The 22539-nt window shown below is 36.1% G+C and overlaps 1 protein-coding gene across 3 annotated transcripts in view; it reads right to left on the reverse strand.

Annotated features, from left to right (window-relative positions):
• Window positions 1-22539, reverse strand: part of LOC132556909 (uncharacterized) — an 87422-nt gene that overhangs the window by 32613 nt on the left and 32270 nt on the right. For all 3 annotated transcript variants that reach the window (XM_060221366.1, XM_060221364.1, XM_060221365.1), the window contains 2 exons: window positions 20943-21089; window positions 20467-20706 (listed from right to left, as the gene is read on the reverse strand). In XM_060221366.1, the coding sequence (XP_060077349.1) occupies window positions 20467-20706; window positions 20943-21089 (387 nt within the window). The remainder of the gene's footprint in view (window positions 1-20466; window positions 20707-20942; window positions 21090-22539) is intronic.

Consider the following 22539-nt stretch of genomic DNA (forward strand, 5'->3'; position numbering starts at 1 on the left):
AATCCAGATACCAATAATCCAGTGATTTGTAATCTAGTCACCAATATCCAGTTGTCACACTATCCAATGCTTGATTTTCCGATTGTCTTGAGTTGTGTATGTCCTAAAAACAGCTAAGTTCATACTAAAAATTTTAACTGCAGATGATGAGACCACTGAAGGGCTGTTTTATAGTGTCATCATACTGAAATGTCAAGACCTGAACATGTTAACATGACACCTCACCTATTCACATTGCACTTACAATTGGCTTAACAGTCCTTACCATCAACTCATGAGCTATTTAATGTCAAGCAGAAAGCAATACAGTACCAAATATATAGACTTTAGCTTATTGAGGTCTGAGGACATGACCCATAATTTTCTTGTGTGAGTGAATGCTGAACATAGGTCAAACATAGTGTTATGTATATACACTGAGAAGATGGAAAAGTGCAAATTTTTGTTTCATCTTATGACCATGGAATGGGTTCAATAAGCACAATTCGTGAGTCCAATAGGAAGGGTGCTGGAAATTACCACATACCCTGTTTTCTTAATGAGAGATGAGCTAGATCCTGCATAAGTTTAATGCAGATGGTAGCTGGATACAGAGGGTAGCTGGGTATAGAGGGTAGCTGGATACAGAGGGTAGCTGGATACAGAGGGTAGCTGGATATATAGGGTACCTGGATATATAGGTTACCTGGATATATAGGTTACCTGGACACAGAGGGTAGCTAGATATAGAGGGTAGCTGGATACAGAGGGTAGCTGGATATATAGGGTACCTGGATATAGAGAGTAGCTGGATACAGTGTGTAGCTGGTTATAGAGGGTAGCTGGATACAGAGAGTTGCTGGATATAAAATGTAGCTGGATATAGAGGGTAGCTTGATATAGAGTGTAGATGGATATAGAGGGTAGCTTGATATAGAGTGTAGATGGATATAGAGGGTAGCTTGATATAGAGTGTAGCTGGATTTAGTGGGTAGCTGGATATAGAGGGCAGCTGGATACGGAGGGTAGCTGGATATATAGGTTACCTGGACACAGAGGGTTGCTAGATATAGAGGGTAGCTGGATACAGAGGGTAGCTGGATATATAGGGTACCTGGATATATAGGTTACCTGGACACAGAGGGTAGCTAGATATAGAGGGTAGCTGGATATATAGGATACCTGGATATATAGGTTACCTGGACACAGAGGGTAGCTAGATATAGAGGGTAGCTGGATACAGAGGGTAGCTGGATATATAGGGTACCTGGATATAGAGAGTAGCTGGATATAAAGGGCAGCTGGTTATAGAGGGTAGCTGGATACAGAGGGTACCTGGATTTGGAGAGAAGCTGGATACAGAAGTTAACTTGATGCATGGACTACAGAAGTTTACTTGATGCATGGACTAACTGGATTAGGAAGAAACATAGACTGTATTTTTTTGTTTGGTCTAATGGTTATGTATTTTCATGGGATTGAACAATCCCATTCTTGTAAGAGAAAATCTATATCTCTGAGGTCTCCTGTTCTGTAGTTCCAACAGCATTGGTTAGCATCTGTCTATTTGATTGCCTGAATTATTAAAAGCAGCACCATTCCCACTTGGAGAAGAGACAAAATTCTGCCTATTACATACCAACTTTAAAACTGAGTTGTTCTAGTCAGTTTGACAGCACATCCATTTGATAGGTTCATATAGACTGGTGTCACAAGAATCCATTTTTAGACACTCCAGTACTATAAACACCACATCAGCCCTTATAGAGCCAGAAATGTAGATCCTCCATCTTGTTTCTGTTACCTTAGTAACTTCTCTTTGACCTTTCAGGGGCAATGATAAAGATGAAAGTGCTAAGTCTCAATTTCAACAATCTCTGTAGTCTCTACCGACACTGGAGTTTTTACTTCTAATCCAAAATATAGCCACGTATAAGGACACAAATATTGTACACAAGTGTAGGGGCAAGCAATACATTAACCTTTACTTATTGTATTTAAAATAATTGAATTAATGAAAATTACCAAAAGAAAGTACACCTGAAGTACATGTACTCAGCATCCAAATCTGATTAGAAAATCTAAATTTGATGTGCATTTAAATTGAACTACAAAGCTGAATTTGGCTGTAAGACCATAAGTATGTATACACAGAACCCTGACCATTAGTATGTATATATTGAACCCTGACCATTAGTATGTATATATTGAACCCTGACCATTAGTATGTATACACAGAACCCTGACCATTAGTATGTATACACAGAACACTGACCATTAGTATGTATACACAGAACCCTGACCATTAGTATGTATATACTGAACCCTGACCATTAGTATGTATACACAGAACCCTGACCATTAGTATGTATACACAGAACCCTGACCATTAGTATGTATACACAGAACCCTGACCATTAGTATGTATATACTGAACCCTGACCATTAGTATGTATACACAGAACCCTGACCATTAGTATGTATACACAGAACCCTGACCATTAGTATGTATACACAGAACCCTGACCATTAGTATGTATACACAGAACCCTGACCATTAGTATGTATATATTGAACCCTGACCATTAGTATGTATACACAGAACCCTGACCATTAGTATGTATACACAGAACCCTGACCATTAGTATGTATACATTGAACCCTGACCATTAGTATGTATACACAGAACCCTGACCATTAGTATGTATACACAGAACCCTGACCATTAGTATGTATATATTGAACCCTGACCATTAGTATGTATACACAGAACCCTGACCATTAGTATGTATATATTGAACCCTGACCATTAGTATTGTGACCATTAGTATGTACACAGAACCCTGACCATGTATACAGAACACTGACCTGTTAGTACAGACCATTAGTATGTATACACAGAACCCTGACCATTAGTATGTATACACAGAACCCTGACCATTAGTATGTATAAACAGAACCCTGACCATTAGTATGGATATATTGTACCCTGACCATTAGTGTGTATATATTGAACCCTGACTTCTATCAAGTGTATACTGAACCCTGACCACTAGTTTGGTTATACAATGAACTTTGACCACTATTAAGAATACACTGAACTCTGACCTCTGGTATACTCTGACCCCTGACCCATAATAAGTGTACTTTAATTTTGATCTGCATGACCTCTGATAAGTATGAACTCTGGCCCTCAGTAAGGTGTGTGATACAAAATTATATATTTTGACATAATTTTTTAGTTTCTGTATCAATTTTGTACCATAGCAGATTACAGCTGACATTTCAAAAAATTATGGCACATGTGGTTCCATCCATCTATAGACAAGTGTATAAGCTGAGTCTCTAAGCTAAAACTGACATAAAAACACAGCATTGCACAAAATAGAGAATACATTATATGTCTCTGCTATCGGCATGGGCTGTATTAAACTCTTTTTGGCAGATGTTGCTGCCAATTCATACAGCTAGGTACCCAGCAAATCACAATTAAGATAGTAGATGTGTCAGTGAAGGATGTCATTTGGACAATAAGATATTCATTCTGTTTTTTTAAGCTGTACTATGAAATTACTGTACTGATGACATGCCCTTCATTTCCTGAAGCAATTAACACAATAAACCCTGTTACAGATGCTTGCAAACTACAAGATAAGACCCACCATATCCTGCAGTCATTTGATGCTTTCTTCTTCCATCTTTACAGATGCCTTGTGCGAGACACCTAGGGGAGTTAACTCTTTCCAACATATTTACTAACATCAGTATGATTATAAAATTGTTTGGATCCTAACAAGGAGTTTTAATTCATTCTTTGACTTCAAACAACTGTAAAACATTTATTTTCGTGAGGGATTTATTTTCATGGAATTCATAGGTACTCTGACTCCACGTACTTTTACGTCCACAAAATGATAAACAGATGACTTTTACATGGATTACAGTACCAGTGAATTTGAGAACTAGACTAAACCAAACTAAATGCCAAAATACATGATTTTAAAGTATTCAGTATCATATCAAGTGTGGTGAAGGACATCATCTTATTGAGATACAACACATTAAATTACATATTTTGGTCAATTAGCCAACAAGTAATGGAAACAACGCTAACAAATATATCTTCTAGTGGTAATCTCATTTTAGCAATAAAATTTTGCATTGAAAGAATTAGATTTAATTGATTATGTTAATTACAGTTCCTGTTGACGATAAAGCATATCATCGTTGTGTTAATTTGCCAAAAGGTGAACGTTGAATAAAATTTGATTGCATCAAAATAAGTATCCAGAAAAGGACATTAACAATTGTTGTAGAGCTTCTCAGTAATCCATGTCTGTCTAACATCCCAATGATTCACCTCTCTCTGTTCATCTCCCAAACTTCTAAATGATCAATGTCTGTCTGTTTGTCTAACATCCCAATGATTCACCTCTCTCTGTTCATCTCCCAAACTTCTAAATGATCAATGTCTATCTGTTTGTCTAACATCCCAATGATTCACATCTCTCTGTCTGATCATCTCCCAAACTTCTAAATGATCAATGTCTATCTGTTTGTCTAACATCCCAATGATTCATATCGCTCTGTCTGTTTGTCTCCCAAACTTCTAAATGATCAATGTCTATCTGTTTGTCTAACATCCCAATGATCTGTGTCTGTCTGCTTGCTTCCTGTTTGTCTAACTGCCCAATAATCAATGTCTGTCTGCTTGCTTCCTGTTTGTCTAACTGCCCAATGATCTGTGTCTGTCTGCTTGCTTCCTGTTTGTCTAATTTCCCAATAATCAATGTCTGTCTGCTTGCTTCCTGTTTGTCTAACTGCCCAATGATCTGTGTCTGTCTGCTTGCTTCCTGTCTGTTTAACTTCTTAATGTCTTTTGCCTTGCTTCCTGTTTGTCTAACTTCCCAATGATCCGTGTCTGTCTGTCTAACTCCCAATTATCAACAGTCGTCTTTCTGTCTCACAACCTGATGATCAATGTCTGTCTAACATCCCAATGATCAATTTTTGTCTTTCTGTCTAACTTCCCAATGATCCACACCTGTCTGTTGTCTAATACAGGTCCTGAGTTCCTGTGTGAAGTACATTTCAATGATACAGTCCAGACCAGCTGAACCTCTCACATTTGTACTGATATAGTCTTATATGGGTTCAGAGTTCCTGTGTGAAGTACACTCTATAATGATACATACCAGATCAGCTAAAACTCTCACACAAATTTCTGCTGACATGTTTACTTTGTGCTGCCATGTTCACTAATTGGCCAAGCTTATCACATTCACTTTGAATTAAAACTTTTTTGTTTCCATAGAAGCAAGCTTTGGAGCAGTTTTAGATATCTAATTGGAGAAGAAATTTATAAGATGTAGGGCTATAATAGCAGGTAATTGTCTGTTTGTCATCTAATTAAGAATGATTAAGGAGAATGTTTACAGATTACAGCAGTCAGATATGATGGAAAACTCTGTTCCAGTTCTGTCAATAGTAACTTAAAACATTGGTGTTACATGGGTGAACAAATCCTACTTTTATAATGAGCTAGGTTTTAATTACATCTATCAAATCTGATGAGTTTAAAACTCCTATTAATTACACAATTTCAGGGTCTGTAATGATACAATTCTACTTGTAATGACAGAACACCCTCTCTGATTTAAGGATATGTTGATCTCTTTTATCAATTTTGCTAATATAGGAATCGGTATAATTATGATTTAACCTTCTTTTTAATTGATGGCTTGAGTTTTTATTGAGATGCTGAGTAAATACCAGTAGAGCATTTTCTATTGTTAGAATAAGACAAGACATAACTCCTCAGATATCACACAGTTAAGTTTATGGCTCCTGGCAATCCTGCTTGTATCTTACGAGTAAAGAAAGAGGTAACAAATGGATCCTAGCCCTATAATGTGTTTCTGCATATCGGATGTACATTAATTGGTACAGGAGATGAGGGATAAAAACATCTTGGGGGCTTACAATTCCATGCCATCCTTCCCATCGACAGTCCCACCCTAGTGCTCAATCTCCTTCCAGCCAATATCGCACAGTTCACACTGTGAAGCACATTAACTCTAGACATTGTCAGCAACTTTGATATCTTTTATTTTCCCAGCTTGTGTAAGTTTGCCACTTCAAAAATCTGGTGATTTGCCTTCGTGGAAACCAATTTCTAACAATGAATTCTTGAAAGTTGATCTGTACATTGAAATGTCTTGATTAAAATAAAACTTTCCTTAGTCTTTATGATAACACAGAGACCTGATTTTGAGCTGAGGCAGTAAATGAGCCTGTATGTCATGGTGTTTTACATTATCAAATTTAAACTAAATATATTTTTGAAAGCCAACAAAAGTTATTTAGTAAGTAAAGAAAAGATAGCAGCTGAGAAGTTGTTTTAAAATGTCAGCACTGTTGTAGTTAGATCGTCTTTGCCATCAGTGGAACCCATGTTTAACAAGATTGATGTGGGTAGTATGCCCTACAGTTCTGGTCCCATCAGAGGGCTAACCCTGTATATAGCCTGCTGAGATATTTATTGTCACTGGTACAGAGACATTTAACCTTCCAAAGCCATCTAGTATATTCTCAGCTTTTGTTTCTCTGATTCAAGTGATCCCTACTTAAATAGTCCTGATTTAGAGTGCTGCAGGGTTGAATCAGCCTCAACAATGTGTATGTCTATACAGTACTTATTTTGGACACTCTTTCCCATACAGGAAGCTGTTCCAGACAGTCATTTAATCCACATTATTTTCAAGGATTTAATTTTAAAATTTGTTATTTGAAACCTCAATTTTCTGACATTGCCATTTTCTCTATACCTGCAGTATTTATTGCTGCAGATATTTCTTAGTCAAGAACTCCAGGGAAGTGAATGTGTTGCCTGCTCAGCAAGTTTTCTGGAGATGAGATTTATGGAACAATAGTCATAGATATTCATTGTATTTATTCCATTTATATAATTTGTCCATTTGTTTGAGATATGATGAGTAAACTTACAGATTAGATGTAAAGTGTCAAACTGAATCCTGAGGATAGATCTGTATACCCGGTATCACAATTACATGCAGAATTAGAATTAAAAAAAAAAAAAAAAATACTGATATGAGAGGAAGTGGGACAACCCATCTTAAAAGCAATCTCAAACAAGCCCCTTTGGTTAAGAAGCAATGTATGATGTTTGTGTCTAATTGTCCACAGAAAACTCAAGTAATCACACAAAACCATTTTTTTACAGCTACAATGACCTTGATCTTTGACCTTTTGACCTGAAAAGCAATCCAAAGCAAGCCCCTTTGGTGAGGAAGCACTGCAGTTTAGTGTAATTGTACCAGTAAAACTCTAGTAACCTTATAAAAACAATCTCCTATATATGGTAACACTGTCCTTGACCTTTGACCTTCAAACCTCAAGAGCAATCCAAGGAAGCACTTCTGATAAGGAAGCACTGTATGAAGTTGAGGTAGATCAGCCAAAGTGAATTCAAGTTATGGAAAAACCTTTGTGGGGACGACAGCTCCACTGGTGATATAAAGTGATACCTTTATGTCGCCTTTGGCAGATGACACAAAAATCAAATGGTCTTTCCCATTTACACAAGACTGTTAAATGACATTTTCTATGTGGACTTTCATCATTTTACTCTTTGCCTTTACAGTCTAGTGGACAAATGAAAGGATCACAATAGATAACTAGTGCCCCAAGATACGGACCTGTTGGGGTCAGTGTAGACCATGCACATACATGTTTTTAATTGATAGAGGCAGTATGTCATTGAACGACTAAAAGAACAATTCTTAAATAAAAATTTGTGTAAACTTCTATTCCTTTCAAATTTCTGAGAGTTTACCGAGATGTTTTCTGTAAGGGATTTATTTTCAATAATTACATGAGTATTCATAATTCACAAGTTCACAAACTGTCAAGTATAGGCAGAATTATTGAGGAATATTTATCCATATAATAATGTCCATGGAACAGAATTTCTTCTGAAAAACCATGATGATACATAATTTTCAGTAAAATAGGTTTCCATTCAATTTAATATTTTACTGCGTGCTCCTGTGTAATTTTCCTCCAGAGAAATAGAAATATCTGTATTATCTATTAAAATTATTGGTATTATCATACATATTCTCAAATGAAGTACTTGTACAAGGCGTCTTGAGGATAGGAGGAGAAATAATGCCCAGTGATATATATGTGATATCAGCAATCCAACACACTCATCTTCCCTACAACATGCTGTGATGTCTTCAAGATCAATATCTAATGGATATATTTATTCCCATCATCCAAACAGATTTGGTTTCTAGCTCCTGATATTAAAATGAACTTGTCCAATTTCAAAACTTCCACTATCTCAAGTGTGTTCTACCAATAATGTAACTGATATGTTGGAACAGCTGTTGAAGACAAAACCTGGTGCTCCACAGTGCACCACTTTGAGATACAGCAAAATGGCACAGCATTAATAGTGCAGCAGACAAGCCGACATGTACAAATCTGATATTGTCAGGATATCTCACTAAGCAAATTCCTTCCCGAAGGTCAAAGGATGTCTGTTTCATGCCAATCAAGAAATTCTAGTCAGAAATAAACTTACGATATTACAGCATTTTGGAAAATGTGAACCAGTTCTGGCATTTCTCCGATCAACCACTTATTGATTGAAACAGAAATGATTACAGAAGTACATATTCTACCATCCCCAGGAGAGTTTAGTATTGGTGGCCGATGGGCTGTGAGGAAATGCTGATTGAAGGATGATCTGATATATATGTCACTTCTATGAAAACATGAGTACACAATGAAGAATGTATCACATGATTTATCGGGTTAAAACTGGTCTGCTATAGTCATATTCCTGATTGACAGACTTCACTTTTTGTTTAAAGGTCAAACTAATCAAGGTCATACCAATCAAGGTCAAACTAATCAAGGTCATACCAATCAAGGTAAAACCACCAAAGGTCATGAAACATCTCAAGGTTGAAGAGGTCAATCTATTTAGATGAATTATTAGTGGCAGAGTGTTTTCTGTAGCATCAGTATGGTCATGCAAAACAGTGCTGTGTTTTGTTCTCATTCCATATCTATGCTTTTGTAATAAATTCCATAAAATCACATTTAAACGAGAATCTAGATATTTTAGATAACCTGTGCGTATTATCTGCTTGTTTTGCTATCTTAGCTTGATATTCAAAGTAAATTAGTCATTTACAAACTTCAAACTATAGTAGTATCACATGCAGGGATTTAATATTCCTGTAAAAGTCTTATTTACTAGTATATATTTAAAGAACTACTGTGAAGCATACAGAGGCACACAGGCAGTTAAAATAGACTGTTTTACACTCTTATGACCTTTAAACTGAAGTCAAGATCTTGACTAACTCAAGAATTCCTTGTAATATGTTGACAATGAGTTACATATCAAATGCTAATATCTTAACCCCAGAAGAGGTGTTACATAGTTTGATTACAGTAAACAGTAAAAAGTTTTATGACTAAAACAATGACATCTGCTGGTAACATCATACTCTGTTGCCATTTGTTAAAACTAGAATTCACTTCCTCTACGGGAGTAAGCTCATCAACAAGAGTGTGGAATATCCATTCTTAATACATGACAACATTAGTTTTTCTTGTACGAAAATCAAATGTATGAATTTCAAGAGATGTTCAACTATGGATCAACTATAGAAGAACTGATGAATTTCAAATGTCATGAGCAATTACTTGTAGTGTGATTTGGTTACAATTAAAGGAAAAACAGTCTAGACAATATCTTAATAGATATACAAGTGCTATTTATAGACTCATGTCTATAGAATAAGATGGTTCTACTCCAAATGAGATCTTCCCTGCCTTAAGGCGAGAATTAAATAAGGACTTGCCTTCTTTAAAGATCAGAATTAGATGTTTGTTTTTTTCATATAATAACATGTACTCTCCTTTAAAGGAATGATGCGGTTCTGTTCCAAAAACAACTTGTCATCTCTGCAGATGAGAATAATATGGTTCTATTCCAAATAAGGACTGGCTCTCTCTAAATAGAATTATATTTCATCTATTCAAAATGAGGACTTGCTCTGTCTAAGAAAGACTAATCCAAATTAGGACTTGTCCTTTCTAACAAAGGAGAAACAGATGGTTCTGTTCCATATAAGGTCTAGCCATCTTTAAATGGTTCTATTCAACCTTAAGTCTTGTCCTCCCTGATCAGAATTTAATGGTTCTATTTCAAATAAGGATTAGCCTTCTCTAAAGAGAATTGAATGAGTCTATTCAAAATAAGGACTCAGAGAAACAGTTCCATAACTAAATAAAGATTTACCGTCTCTAAGAATTTACAGGACAAAATTAAACACAGTGTGTTAACTGTATATCTGTTTTGTGATGGCTGGCAGCGGAGGTTATGAACAAGTGCAAAAAAACTGTACTTGTCAAAAAAGGAGAACGATAATCAAGATAGTGATAAAACATTCAAGAACTAATGTTTTTCCTTAAATAGGGAAATAATTGATAGATGGGGAATGAATTGGATCTACAGACAAAGACTCATAAAGATGCAATTTTATTCAAAGAGAGCAAAGCAATTTTAGAGGTTCAATATTTCTTCAAGAAATGTTTACAATGCTGTAGCATTACAAATTCGAGGTTCTGGGTTATGAATTTATTAAGTAATCATACAAACAATCTTCAGTGTAAGATATACAAAAAAGCAGAGATATACTGTCATATACTGTCTAAGGGTTACCTATATATGGCTCCATTAAGACAACTAGACAAATCTGGTTTAAAACCATTTCATTGTCAACCAACCATAAAGAAAGATTTCCACTCTCCACAGTTCTCAAATGTACAAGCATAACGTTTTCATTCACTGTTCAGCAATAAGTCCTATACTAAACAACCATTGAAGAGTGTTATCTCTTGTCTGAATCCACCAGAAGGATGGAAAGGAAAAGTAAAAACCTTGGGCTTTGCTGTACAGATCTAACAGTCGCACATACAGGCAGATAAGACTGGATGAGATAAGGTTTGGGAGCATGCTGGTCAGGGAGCCACACTACCATTCTGGGAATATGATCCTCTGTCCAGTCTCTTTGTTTTATCACCCAACACTTAGCAGGCAGTGTTCCCATTGGTTGTTCCAGACAACACAAAAAGCTCCAGCTGATTGATGTAGCTTTTAAGTTTTACTCGCTCGTCCCCTAAATAATCTTGTGATTTGATGATTGTTATAGCGATATCAGCTGATATAAAGGCTTAATTTGCTTCTGCTGTATGTTGTAATTTATATTGTAAGCCTTCGCCCACATAACAGTTTGTTGGCACATTTTGTCTATGATTGGGGTTCTACTAAACATGTCTGATAATGAGAATATCAAACCAGTACAGATACGCCTGATACAACCACACACAGGAGAGGGAGGAACACAAAACAGCCAAGCTGACATCTAACACAGGTAATGTCAATTCACAACCACACAAAGGATAGGGAGGAACACACAACAGCCAAGCTGACATCTAACACAGGTAATGTCAATTCACAACCACACAAAGGATAGGGAGGAACACACAACAGCCAAGCTGACATCTAGCACAGGTAATGTCATTACATAACCACACACAGGAGAGGGAGGAACACACAACAGCTAAGCTGACATCTAACACAGGTAATGTCATTACATAACCACACACAGGAGAGGGAGGAACACACAACAGCCAAGCTTACATCTCAAAGAAGTAACATCAATATACAACCATACATGAGAAGAAGGTACACACAATAGCCAACCAGATATCTCGAGAGAAATGTCAACCACACACAGGGGAGAACACAGAAAGGCTTAGCCTACCTCTCAGAGAACATGTCAACACGGGAAAGTGGAGGGAGGAACACTCAACAGCCAAGCTTTCATCTCAGAGGTAATGTCAATATAGATGTACAATCAGACACAGGAGAGGAAGAAATACACAACAGCCAAGCTTACATCTTGGGAGTTAACATCAAATTATAACCAAACACAGGAGTGGGATGAACAGTCATCACAACAGCTGAGTTGACATCTTGGGAGATGACACAAGAGAGGCATACAGTGCAAGAACTACAACATCAATATATATATCTAAAACCAGAATTCAGTATTACACATTACTTATTGGGGAAAGATAAATCCCAAACAAACTTACCACATTTTAAACAATGAACACGTTCAGGCCTTTAATACTACCTGAATCTGGAACTGTAGATAATCAGTTTTTGAGAGTTTTCAGATTTTAGTATTCATGAAAAAATTTAATTTACAGAGCCCGTAGACTGTCAATTTTCATTCCCCCCCCCTAAATTGTCTCTTATTTACTCCAAAGATAAAGCTGGAGGAGATCTTTTGTTTGTAAAGGTGTCATGGTTCTAGTGATCTACTGTACCAACTACAGGGCCCTGTGGTACCAGCTACAAAGTGATCCACTGTACCAACTACAGGGACCTGTGGTACCAGCTACCTGGTGATCCACTGCAGGAACTACAGGGCCCTGTGGTACCAGCTACAAAGTGATCCACTGTACCAACTACAGGGACCTGTGGTACCAGCTACAAAGTGATCCACTGCAGGAACTACAGGGCCCTGTGGTACCAGGTACAAAGTGATCCACTGTACCAACTACAGGGACCTGTGGTACCAGCTACCTGGTGATCCACTGCAGCAACTACAGGGCCCTGTGGTACCAGCTACCTGGTGATCCACTGTACCAACTACAGGGCCCTGTGGTACCAGCTACCTGGTGATCCACTGTACCAACTACAGGGACCTGTGGTACCAGCTACAAAGTGATCCACTGTACCAACTACAGGGCCCTGTGGTACCAGCTACCTGGTGATCCACTGTACCAACTACAGGGACCTGTGATACCAGCTACCTGGTGATCCACTGTACCAACTACAGGGCCCTGTGGTACCAGTTACAAAATGATCCACTGTACCAACTACAGGGCCCTGTGATACCAGTTACCTGGTGATCCACTGTACCAACTACAGGGCCCTGTGGTACCATATAATGTATATTTTACATCAATGCACTGGTCAGATGAACCACTATACATAGTCAGTAGGTGATCTTTACAAACCTTGGTAGGACTGGACTCATTAATATCATTAGTACTCCCTAGATGTATCTACCCCTATTATAGTAGCAAATGGATGGAGATGACTAACAGGACCTAATAGTCAACAGACATGACCACTTGACCTTTGGAAGAATTGTCCCAAGTGTCCTCTTTGAATTGACCTCTGTCAATAGAGTGCATCTGTTGGTGAATGACTAGAATGTCAGATGTTATTAGACTGTGTGCCAATCTGTCAGTACGGAGGACTATTCAAACACAAATAGTGTTACAATAGATACTCTTGTCCAATATTACCACTCCCAATATAGAAAGAAAATTGCATTTGGTTTTGTTATTTTGTAATGGAATTGAATGTGGTATGGTAAAAATATCAGGGGCTGAACTGTCTTCTAATGAAATTCAAAATAATATCAGAAATAGATTGAGGTTTCTTTCTGACAGAACTTCCATTGTTTAATAAATGAGATTTGTTTTATACTGACACCAATGCCATGCTGGTTTGTAAATCTATCTGTGTTTGTAGCTATTTGATATCTTATCTTCTGTATTTAGCTCACAAAGCAGCCAAAGGATCAACAGATCAATTCTGACTCAAACTTAAAGACCAATAAAATAGCAGCCACCAATAAAATAGCAGCCACCAATAAAATAGCAGACACCAATAAAATAGCAGACACCAATAAAATAGCAGACACCAATAAAATAGCAGCCACCAATAAAATAGCAGACACCAATAAAATAGCAGACACCAATAAAATAGCAGACACAATAAAATAGCAGACACCAATAAAATAGCAGACACCAATAAAATAGCAGACACCAATAAAATAGCAGACACCAATAAAATAGCAGACACCTATAAAATAGCAGACACCAATAAAATAGAAGACACCAATAAAATAGCAGACACGGATGGAATAGCAGACACCAATAAAAATAGCAGACACCAATAAAATAGCAGACACCAATAAAATAGCAGATACTTGTGAAATAGCAAGACACTGTTGAAATAACAAGAGACTGGTGAAATAGCAAGATACTGATGAAATAGCATGAGAACAGTAAAGTTGCAGCCATCAATGAAACAGCATGAGTTTGCATATCTGCTGATCAGCAAAATTATGGGCTTTTATCAGGTATTAGCTTAGATTGTTATTTAACAATTGTATTGCACATTTATAAAACTTTTATATCATGTAAATTGTGATGGAAGAAATGGTTACTTCTATTTCGATCTAATTTAGAGGATTATTTTCTCTCCTCTATAGCTCTCATATTAAGATAACAAATTTTCAGTATTGGAGATCCCTGTAGGGAAGAAACCTTGAATTGTGAGTAATTTATTGCCAAGCAGGAGTAATTGGCTTCATACATCAGACTGCAGTTGAGCATGCACAGAACACAATGTGTGAATTGTGCAACAAAACCAATGTCTGATTATCATCACTTCAAATCAAGATTCCACAATGTATTTTCTCCTAAAAGGAATACATTCAAATTTAGGTAATTATCTGATGAAATAAGTTAGATGTAAAGTTAAAATCCTCCAGTCATAAGTTACCAAGTTTATACTGATAAAAAAACCCCATAGGTTTGGTGAAACATTGAATTTCTTTAAACTGAACTAAAGCTCAGACGGGAGGATTTAGTTAAACACTGAATTTCTTTAAACTGAACTAAAGCTCTGACTGGAGGATTTAGTTAAACACTGAATTTCATTAAACTGAACTAAAGCTCTGATTGGAGGATTTAGTTAAACATTGAATTTCTTTAAACTGAACTAAGGCTCAGACTGGAGGATTTAGTTAAACACTGAATTTCTTTAAACTGAACTAAAGCTCTGATTGGAGGATTTAGTTAAACACTGTTATTTAGTTAAACACTGAATTTCATTAAACTGAACTGACTGGAGGATTTAGTTAAACACTGAATTTCTTTAAACTGAACTAAAGCTCTGATTGGAGGATTTAGTTAAACACTGAATTTCATTAAACTGAACTAAAGCTCTGACTGGAGGATTTAGTTAAACACTGAATTTCATTAAACTGAACTAAAGCTCTGACTGGAGGATTTCACTGAATTAAACTGAACTAAAGCTCTGACTAAAGCTCTGAGGATTTAGTTAAACACTGAATTTCATTAAACTGAACTAAGGCTCAGACTGAGGATTTAGTTAAACACATTTCTTTAAACTGAACTAAAGCTCTGATTGGAGGATTTAGTTTTGAATTTCATTAAATTGTGTGTGAATTTCATTAAACTGAACTAAGGCTCAGACGGGAATTTAGTTAAACACTGAATTTCTTTAAACTGAACTAAAGACTAAGGATGTTGATTTCTTTTATAAGTTAAACACTGAATTTCTTTAAACTGAACTAAAGCTCTGACTGGAGGATTTAGTTAAACACTGAATTTCATTAAACTGAACTAAGGCTCTGACTGGAGGATTTAGTTAAACACTGAATTTCATTAAACTGAACTAAAGCTCTGACTGGAGGATTTAGTTAAACACTGAATTTCATTAAACTGAACTAAGGCTCTGACTGGAGGATTTAGTTAAACACTGAATTTCTTTAAACTGAACTAAAGCTCTGATTGGAGGATTTAGTTAAACACTGAATTTCATTAAACTGAACTAAGGCTCAGACGGGAGGATTTAGTTAAACATTGAATTTCATTAAACTGAACTAAAGCTCTGATTGGAGGATTTAGTTAAACACTGAATTTCTTTAAACTGAACTAAGGCTCAGACGGGAGGATTTAGTTAAACACTGAATTTCTTTAAACTGAACTAAGGCTCTGACGGGAGGATTTAGTTAAACACTGAATTTCTTTAAACTGAACTAAAGCTCTGACTGGAGGATTTAGTTAAACACTGAATTTCATTAAACTGAACTAAAGCTCTGACTGGAGGATTTAGTTAAACACTGAATTTCTTTAAACTGAACTAAAGCTCTGACTGGAGGATTTAGTTAAACACTGAATTTCGTTAAACTGAACTAAAGCTCTGACTGGAGGATTTAGTTAAACACTGAATTTCTTTAAATTTCTGATTGGAGGATTTAGTTAAACACTGAATTTCGTTAAACTGAACTAAAGCTCTGATTGAAAATAAATGACATTCTTTTGTATTGTGTGTATCTCTTTGACTAATTAATGTTAAGATAAATGTTGATTTTATAATTGACACTATCATCTAGAATCCAAAATCCAAATGGTAGGATTATAAACAGGATTAACATCTTCACTTTACAATTAACTTATGCCATTAAAACCTCAGAGAGAAAACTGTTTCCAATTTTTTGTCAAATAAGTACAATCTGAAGTGGGTGTTTTTGAAGTACGTCATCCACAGCAATCTTAATGAGCATTTCACCCGGTCATTTCACCTGGTCATTTCAGCTAGTGCAAATAAGATACTTCTTTTGATTTCTTCTTGGTAAGTTTGTCTAATTCCTCTCTGAACACTCCACAGTGTCTTAATTTGTTAGGGTTGTGTAAGGTACGTACCATGCACCTTGTGCACTAAGTTGTATTGAAAAATTGATTAAATATTATTATGGTATTCTGTGGTACTAAAACAAACCAGTTTTGTGTCTAATACCCAGGTGTTATTGTACTACAGGGAAGACACTTCTATTCCCGTAGTGACATATGAAGAACATTTTACTGTTGAAGAGAGGTTCTGTTGCTTCCCAACATACTTCAATCATATTTTTAAAATGAACACTGACATTTTCGATCAGTTAATGATAAACATCATCCAACTAGTCTGAACTGTTTGGCAACAACAGGAGAGCTTCTCTATCCATGTTTATTTCACTGGGTACATAATCTAAATTCTCATGCAAGTACAGAGAAGCATTTTCCAATTTTCATCACGACACGCAAACTGTGACATTCTTCATCTCAATAAAATCATGCTCGTTATGTGTTCCAATGTTTTGAAAACAAAAGGTCCCTGTGACCTGTAATGCTCACCTGATCATTCATGTGACATGGCAGTCAATAAATTATGTTCTTTTTTGAAATCAAGGTCATTTATACACACATCTGATGACTTTTGATCCAAAAAATATACAGACACATATTGGGATATTTGTAGTCCTTGTTGTTCTAATGAAGAAGAGTTGAGAAATCAACTGCAGCGTTAAATAACTTGATGTTGGGCAGGAAAACAGAACATGCTCTTTAATATTTCATGACATTTAAGCTGATGCACAAAATGCTCAATGCTCGAGAAAATTGACAAAATGAACAGTTGTGTGTTAGTTTATTTTATTCAGCTAAATAGACAAAATTATATCAAATGCAGAGTACAGGCAAAAGATGTATGAACAATTCCAGACGATCAAATCCTATCATACAGAATTATGATTACTTTTTATACTGATCAAAGAAATATGTTTCTATATCAAAATGTTAAAAATTTTGGCTATTCTGGAATGGTTCATTAACAGTGTTTGTACTGCAGAAAAAACAACATGACAAACATATCAGTGTAAGCTATGAACACACTGCTTACCAATTATATATACACATTTATATCTATATAAGTACACCAACAACATCATGTAGAAACTACATCACAACAAGCCACTCACCCATCAATCTTTATCATGGTTATCAAGGACAACATCTTCTCTTTAAAGGACTAAATGGTTTGATTTCATTATTTTTTTTCCAATGTGTATGATTTTGGGCAAATTTTGTAATATCTAAAATTTGACTGTTTACAAAATTATTGCACTTTTTGAGAAAAAAAATGATAAAGATTATCAGCTTTAAACTAACACTGGTCAATGCTGATTGCTGTGTCTTCCACCATTCGCTGTTTTGATCAGAGACAGCAGAGTTCATCACGTGACCTTTTGGAACCCTGGTTGTAACCTACGGCTTTGTTATGATTTCTACGTCACGAATGCACAAACACTTTGTTTACACTTTGCAGACGATAATGAAATGAATTAGTCTTGGGTTGCTCATATTTTAATTAAAGTTTTTGATGTTTTCAATAAAAAGTTCATGAAAACTTTAAAATATCCTAATTAGGAGAAAACGCGTAACTTTTAACAGATATTTAAATTTTATAATGCTTTTTGTCAGTTATGAAATAAAAATCGAACTATTTAGTCACTTTAAATACATGCCTGATTGGAAGACTAATCATAATTAATTGATAACTATATGTCAGAAAAATTTTCTTTCCTAATAAAAACAAATATATAGAATTTTCAAATTAATGGTAGATGGTAAGATCTTTGTTGATTATTTAACTTTGTAACCAATTACTTAAAACGGTGAGAATAAAATTTCCTTCTCGGTCTTTTACTCCAGGGACATTTTCAGCAACTTATCATTTGTATGAGAATTAAAAGGAATGTTAGTTTGATAAAAGCCATTATTATTTGTAAATATTTTTATGTTTTACGAAGCTTAAATGGACAATAAGACATATATTAAATAACGAAAAGTTAGATAATGACAATAGCAAAATAATCAATAAAAATGAAAACGACGAAATATCATGTATTCAAAAAACCAGTAGAATTTATTGCAAACACATTTTGAAATAAGAGAAACATATGCTGCTTCAGTACATTGTGGTGAGTCATGCTCATGATTAATTGTTATATACAGATGTTATCTGTCTACATCAGAAATTCTCTTTATGTTTTGTGTCCTGTGTTAATTGCATCCATTGTCAAGTCTCAGAAAACAACATAATATGAATTAAGTTTTCACAAGTACGTATGATGCTTGTTGTAAAGTTCTTGACAATTATCTGGCAATTTACACCAACAAAAAACAGCTAAGCTTACAAGGCAGGCCTTTATAGTATGCACTTAAATGTAACAGGTACAGTTCTAATCATGCATTCACACAGGTTAATATCTGAATATTTTCTTCATGAGAAAATGATAATTTCACAAAAATCCATTTGCCATTTGCATGCTCTGTTTCAACAGTAATGCATGGACTATCATTGTTTTCATACATCTGATATAACATCCCCATAGCAACCATGCAAATGACAAAAGCATACAGGTGAATACACATGCCTAAGTACCCCTTGGAGCTCAGATAGTCTCATAGCTTATGCAGACTTTACATGCCTAAGGTACCAATAAGAGCTGCTTGGTCCACAGTTTGTGGTGATATTCCAACAAATACCTGCCAACGCTTAGAAATACAAATAAGAACTGGTCAACCCACAGCTTGTGAGGACCATTAAAACAGGTGGTTAGCCAACACCTTCTGTAGGCTTCCTGTTACATAAATGTCAAAGTACAGTTATAACTGGTCAGTCTATAGCTTGTGAGGACCATTAAAACAGCTGATCAGTCAACACCTTCTGTAGGCTTCCTGTTACATAGATGTCTAAGTACAGTTATAACTGGTCAGTCTATAGCTTGTGAGGACCATTAAAACAGCTGATCAGTCAACACCTTCTGTAGGCTTTATGTTACATAGATGTCTAAGTACAGTTATAACTGGTCAGTCTATAGCTTGTGAGGACCATTAAAACAGCTGATCAGTCAACACCTTCTGTTGACTTTCTGTTACATAGATGTACGGTTATAACTGGCCGGCCTATAGCTGTTTGGAATTTCAGTCACATCCATGCCTAAGCACCAATATGAAATGGTAGACCAATAGTTTGCTTGAACTTTTTGGTATGATAAAAACAGTGTGAGAAGCATCAACAGGGATGTGATACAGTAACGGACATTGACTCTTCAGTTAGAAAATGATGACATGTAATCTCATTAAAAGACTTTGAAATATAAAACAACAAGATTTTTGATATAAGCTTTAAAATGTTTTCAGGTTAAGAAGTATCTGCTCCCAAAAGATATCTAAAAATCTAGGGCTTAGTTTCAACTTTTTGTGTTGAAGTTTTGTTTAAAAGAAGGTTTAGAAACAATAGTGTTTACCACACAAAGGATGGACCAGTTATTTTCAATGTTAATATTTTATCTTATATATCTAAATTAGCTCTAGAAATAAATTTCACAGGAAAAGCTGTTTTTCACTTCTCATTTGGTTTGAAGGGAAATATCTTTTAAGTAGTAGATAGTGTCCCATATATCTGGTGAAACTATAATACGACATTGTATGGTATATACATAAAGCTGTGTGAAGTTTCCTGATCAATAGACACTCGCCCAGATAGTGGGATATGATCATGCTAACATTGAAACAACTACTGGAGAGAGTGGGTGTGATGTTGGAGGAGTTCTCTAATCTTAGTGTCGGGATCCTACACACAGCCTTGGTTACAATGTCACAGTACTAAATATATGTACATGGTCTATTCATTTGCATCAATGAAACCAGCACTACCTGGGCTGGCGTCCTTTCGATTCTGGCGACGCCTCTCCTGTCGACGTTGCTTCTTTTTTTCCTTCTTCTTGGTCTTTCTGTTCATTTTCCTTTCATGCTTTCTACATCGGACTGACACTACCCGTGTTGGTTCACATAATGTTGTGTCCTGTCCTGGTTTCAAATTCAAGGTCCTAGTGGCATTTCCCTGAGGACAAGCTGAGATGTCCCAATCAGCAGATTTATCGTACTTACACTTATCTGAAAATACATAAAGCCAATATCACTTAAAATTTATCTTCACAAGGTTTCATTGACGACAACAAATAGAGATCTTTCATAAGCAGATCAGAATCTAACTAGGGATAGAGCTCAATGTTATAAATCCACCAGATCTATTGATCCTTAGCTGACATTTTGAAGGGAGGATAAATATGGGTAACACTATGTTCCCCCAATGGAAGTGGCAACAAAACAATCACAGGAAGTTGACTTACTCTTGGGTTTCTTGCATGGCTTGGTTTTGCTCTTTTCTGGACAGCTGGGGTTCTGTCCTGGAAGCAGTGGAAAGGTGATCAACATAGTGTTTGTAGCCCTGTCACACTCTCCAATTATGCGCTTGCCATAAAGGCACTTTAAATTTGCTGCAACAAAAAAAAAATAAAAAAATCATTTCACAGTTGAAAGAATGTTCCAATTCTCATAAAATCTGGTTTAAAACAGAAGGTCCAAAGGCTTTAAAAGTGTTCTGAGAATCAAACATTCCGAGGAGTTAGCCAATGTAAAGTGTACCCATTTGAAACAAAAAATAAACACTAGATTAAAAGTCCCTGATAAAACCCGACCTCATCTATTGCCCTTCCTAGTGTTCATTCAGAGTAAATTTGAATGAAATCTATCCAAGTGTTTTAAAAGTTGGATCTTATCCTTTCATTTCTCTTCTCTGCTTTTGCTCTTAATGATAAAAAATTGAACATTAATCCTTTGCAGAAATAGGGATAATCTTAAACAGCCAAATTTAAGATGGTCTCCTGGATGCCATTTTCTTTTTGTGATCAGTTCCAAAATATAATGGGCACAATTAGAGACAAAGTGGAACCAACATATGAAATTTGAGAGAGATCCATCCAGTACTTCTCAAGAAATAACGATAACAAAACTTGTTTACAGAAGTATGGACATGCAGTGATTGGAAATTTGAATAGCCAATTGATGATGGTGGAGTAGCATTTAAGATCAAAATCACTGTCACTGCAATCTACAACCTACAGATTAATCCCTGTGTGGATTACAGTGACAGGGTAATCCCTGTGTGGATTACAGTGACAGGTTAATCCCTGTGTGGATTACAGTGACAGGTTAATCCCTGTGTGGATTACAGTGACAGGTTAATCCAAGGAAAGTTTACAGTGACTGGTTAATCCCTGTGTGGATTACAGTGACAGGTTAATCCAAGGAAAGTTTACAGTGACTGGTTAATCCCTGTGTGGATTACAGTGACAGATTAATCCCTGTGTGGATTACAGTGACAGGTTAATCCCTGTGTGGATTACAGTGACAGATTAATCCCCGTCTGGATTACAGTGACAGATTAATCTCTGTGTGGATTACAGTGACTGGTTAATCCCTGTGTGGATTACAGTGACAGATTAATCCCTGTGCGGATTACAGTGACTGGTTAATCCCTGTGTGAATTACAGTGACAGGTTAATCCCTGGGTGGATTACAGTGACAGGTTAATCCCTGTGTGGATTACAGTGACAGGTTAATCCTTGGGTGGATTACAGTGACTGGTTAATCCCTGTGTGGATTACAGTGACAGGTTAATCCCTGGGTGGATCACAGAGCCAGAATTACCCCTGGGTGGATTTCAGTGACAGGTTAATCCAAGGAATGTTTACAGTGACAGGTTAATTCCTATGTGGATTACAGAACCAGAATTACCCCTGGGTGGATTTCAGTGACAGGTTAATCCAAGGAAAGTTTACAGTGACAGGTTAATCCCTGTGTGGATTTACATCCCTGTGTGGTGACAGGTTAATTCCCTATGTGGATTACAGTTAATCCCTGTGTGGATTACAGTGACAGGTTAAT

The sequence above is a fragment of the Ylistrum balloti genome, unplaced genomic scaffold (assembly GCF_031769215.1).
Source record: "Ylistrum balloti isolate Yb309-2 unplaced genomic scaffold, AGI_CSIRO_Ybal_v1 Utg370600, whole genome shotgun sequence".
In the NCBI taxonomy this organism is placed as follows: Eukaryota; Metazoa; Mollusca; class Bivalvia; order Pectinida; family Pectinidae; genus Ylistrum; species Ylistrum balloti.